This window comes from Telopea speciosissima, chromosome 10 (assembly GCF_018873765.1).
Source record: "Telopea speciosissima isolate NSW1024214 ecotype Mountain lineage chromosome 10, Tspe_v1, whole genome shotgun sequence".
NCBI lineage: Eukaryota > Viridiplantae > Streptophyta > Magnoliopsida > Proteales > Proteaceae > Telopea > Telopea speciosissima.
This window is the reverse complement of record NC_057925.1, coordinates 61,292,551-61,296,329: the sequence shown is the minus strand read 5'-3', so window position 1 is coordinate 61,296,329 and position 3,779 is coordinate 61,292,551. Positions and strand designations below refer to the sequence as shown.

Here is a 3,779-nt window from a genome sequence, read left to right as displayed (position 1 = left end):
TCCCCGACTTTTAATTAGCGCTTTGAGAATGAAATTTTTTACAAGTTCATCCAAATGGGCCCTAGGCGCTAACCCTTGGCCCAGTGAAACTCAGGGATGCCGCCTGCTTCTCTCTTCTCATGCAGTCACCTTTACTGAATCATAGCCCAACATCTAGCATCCCAGACACGTGGAAGTTCAAGCGCCCCTCCCCCCCCTTGGCCCGGCCCGAATCCCTATTTCCCTTTCTCGTAATCAAAATACCTGATGTCCTACAATCACGGTAGAGTTTCATTAAATCGGATATTTAATACGGGAACAGTGGCATTTTTTATATTAACATCCAAATCCAAGGGATTTTTAGAATTCCACTGAACGAAATTACTCTTCCCCTTCATCTTCAGGCTTCAATTCAGTCACAGTTCTCTTATTAATGGTAGTATGGTACAGAGAAAGAGATCGAGAGAGAGAGAGAGAGAGTGTGAGTGACAGGCAGAAGAGCACGAGACTCTCTTAAAGACGGCATCTTTTTCGCTTAATCTTCTCTCTCTCTCTCTCTCTCTCTCTCTCTCTCTCCACTGTTTTGCTTTTGATTTGACAGTGGTCGCGTAGTGCTCATCGTCTCGGACCACATTTTGGTGGGTTTTGGAGAAAGAACATTCCGGTGAAATCCGCCATGGCGGATGCGACTAAGGATCTCTCCCCTCGTGGAAACATCATCTCCGACCTGAAGAGCTTATCCTCTGTTCTCAGAACCAGGAGAACTATTGTTTTCGCATATGGGTTCATGTTCACCTTCGTCGCTTGCACTGTGTTTATCGCCTTCAACCCTTCTGCAACTTCTTCCCCTTGGTTCAACAACATCTTCGGCAGTTCCGGTTCTGATTCTCCCTATAGATCTCACTTCTCTTCCCTTTTATCCTACTTCCTCCCCAATTCCTCTCGACCCACTCAGACTACTCTTCCTTCTCCGTTTCCACTAGGTGATCTCAATGTCTCGTCGTCTCATACTCATAACGCTTCGGCTCCTCATGTTCTGAAAGCAAAACAGTTCCAAACTGGAAAAAATCGAACTCAGAAACTTGTCGGTGAAAAAGGTGTTCTGAAGAACGGAACAGAAACCAGTAAAGGTACAGCAAACTCCCAAGCACCACCCTTGAAATCGCCGTCGCAATCCCATAAGAAGGATAGTCTGCCCAACAATGGTACTGTGAATGGGTTAGCGAAACCAACCCCCATATCACCATCCGTTGATAATACAGGCTTTCCGATGAAGAAAACAGAGAGTAATAGTGGTAAGACAGAGTCTCGAGCAGGGAATCAGACTGTAACTTCGTCCTCCAAGTCCTCTGAGAAGGAGAGTCTGCCTAAGAATGGGATGGCTAAAGGGGTTGCAGGGCCGGCTGGGATGTCGAACTCGAACGTAACTGCTTCGCTTTTGAAGCGGAATAATGGGTTTTTTTCTCCCGGGATTTCATCTACGAGGCAGGCGAATTCGAATTTGCTGAGTTCAATGATGCATTGTAATATTTTTTATGGACGTTGGGTCAAAGACGATTCTTATCCGCTTTACCCACCGGGATCTTGTCCAAGCATCGACGAACCGTTTAATTGTTTTCTCAACAGTCGGCCTGATATAGCTTATCAGAAACTCAGATGGCAACCCAAGGGCTGCAACATCCCAAGGTACGTTTCTAAGAGCAGTAGAAGAACTACGAAAAAGTTGAAATCTTTCCTTTTCGAACCCCATTTACTTGGGAGAAAGTTGTGATCTATTAACTTATTGCTAATATCGTTCCAAAAGTAAATAAATTTTGAGTTTTGGGTTTCTATGTAGGTTGGATGGGAGGGATATGCTACAATTGCTGAGAGGAAAACGACTAGTCTTTGTTGGTGATTCCCTGAATAGAAATATGTGGGAATCTCTGGTTTGCATTCTTAGAAATTCTGTGCAAGATAAAAGCAAGGTCTTTGAAGCTTCTGGTCGACGAGAGTTTCGAACAGAGGGTTCTTACTCCTTTCTATTTAAAGTAGGTCGTTCTTCTCCTCTTCAATTTCAGCCCTTCCCTCTCCTTCTTCGAGGCCACCTAAATTTTACAGAATTTCTTGTTAATATTCTGATTTGGATTGATTTATAGGATTTCAACTGTTCCGTAGAGTTCTTCCGATCGCCTTTCCTAGTTCAAGAATGGGAAATGCCAGACACGAATGGATCCAAGAAGGAAACACTTCGTCTCGACATAGTTGAGAGATCGTCAGATAAATACAAGAATGCAGATATCATCGTCTTCAACACGGGACACTGGTGGACTCACGATAAGACTTCAAAAGGGTAAATCTTCAGAATCCTTTCCTTGTGTTCTTTATAGATTTGGTGTTCTGAATTGAAACCTCTGTTTCTTAAAGAAACTAAATAAGAAAAGGGGAATAAATACTCACAACTTGCAGAAAGGATTACTACCAAGAAGGTAGCCATATCTATGACGAATTGAACGTTGTCGAGGCATTTCGAAGAGCTTTAACAACTTGGGCGAGATGGGTTGATGCCAATGTAAGTCCTAAGAAGACCCTGGTTTTCTTCAGGGGCTATTCTGCCACACATTTCAGGTAAATTTGACACTCTGATCAAACAATAAAATATAAATTCCATGATCCTCGCCAATTAAAACAATAGATTAACAAGGGGGTTTTTTTTTTTTTCCTGCCGTATCTAGTGGTGGACAGTGGAATTCAGGTGGGCAATGCGACCATGAAACTGAACCCATCAAGAACGAAACCTATTTGAAAGCGTATCCGCAGAAGATGGCAGTGTTAGAGTCTGTATTAAAGGGGTTGAGAACACCAGTCTCCTACCTGAATATTACAAGAATGACTGATTATAGGAAAGAAGCCCACCCTTCAATATACAGGAAACAGAATTTAACAGATGAGGAGCGGAGATCTCCATTGAGGTTCCAGGATTGCAGCCATTGGTGTCTCCCTGGAGTGCCCGACTCATGGAATGAGCTTCTCTACGCTCAGCTACTGATCAAATACAATCAGAAGCAGCATCAGGAACAGCAACAGCAGAAGAGACCATAGTGGTAAAGGGTACACAGATTAGTAGGCGATGTTTAAATTAATCACTAAATTAATGGCATCTGTATTATATAAGGTTTTTTTATTCTCCTATTTTGGAAAGAATAGAAATAACCAGCAGAAGATCCAAAAAAGAGTGTTCTCTCCCCTTGTTATGTGTTTTTAATTCAAAATGAGAAGTGGAGAGAAGTGAGTGATGAGGGGGTTTGAGCTGTAATAGTATTGTTTATATTCGTAGGAAGAAGGAGAAAGGGTGGATGGATGGTCTGGTTTTTAAAGGTGTTCATTGAGAGGGGTCTCTCTTTCTCTTCCCCCATCATCATATACAATATTCTTTTAGCCTTAAACAAGCTTAAATATTGTAAAATCTCATTTCCATGTTAGAGTTTGTTCATTTGAAATAAAGGGAAAAAAAAAACTAGTGATGCATATAAGCCTTTAGATTCATTCAGAGTGGAACTGTTCTTTTCTTCTTAATTTCTTGATGCATGTTTGGTGACTACATTGCTAGCATGTTTGTGGTTATTTCAGAATGGATTTAGCTGCATGGATCATTTATTTGACAGGTTGGGTGAAGATTTTATCTTGGTAATAGTAAGTGCATTTTATATCTCTGACATAAATAGAGAGGTAGATGGGTTAATCAATTAAGAGTGTTATGAACGAAATGAGTACCAGAATTTATATGCAAAATTTCATCAAAGTATTTTGGTTTCGGCTGA

General features: G+C 41.5%; 1 protein-coding gene across 1 annotated transcript; it reads left to right on the top strand.

Annotated features, from left to right (window-relative positions):
* The first annotated feature begins 547 nt into the window (after positions 1 to 547).
* On the top strand, positions 548 to 3,487 carry LOC122642989 (protein trichome birefringence-like). Its single transcript, XM_043836619.1, has 5 exons — positions 548 to 1,665; positions 1,817 to 2,009; positions 2,118 to 2,311; positions 2,428 to 2,586; positions 2,694 to 3,487. The coding sequence occupies exons 1-5, from the start codon at positions 656 to 658 to the stop codon at positions 3,058 to 3,060; spliced, it is 1,923 nt and encodes a 640-aa protein (XP_043692554.1). The 5' UTR covers positions 548 to 655; the 3' UTR covers positions 3,061 to 3,487.
* The last annotated feature ends 292 nt before the right edge of the window (positions 3,488 to 3,779 follow it).

Coding starts and splice junctions, on each gene's coding strand:
- LOC122642989 (XM_043836619.1), top strand. CDS start 656: ATGGCGGATGCGACTAAGGATCTCTCCCCTCGTGGAAACATCATCTCC. Junction 2,010..2,117: donor CTTACTCCTTTCTATTTAAA/GTAGGTCGTTCT, acceptor ATTGATTTATAG/GATTTCAACTGTTCCGTAGA. Junction 2,312..2,427: donor CACGATAAGACTTCAAAAGG/GTAAATCTTCAG, acceptor CACAACTTGCAG/AAAGGATTACTACCAAGAAG.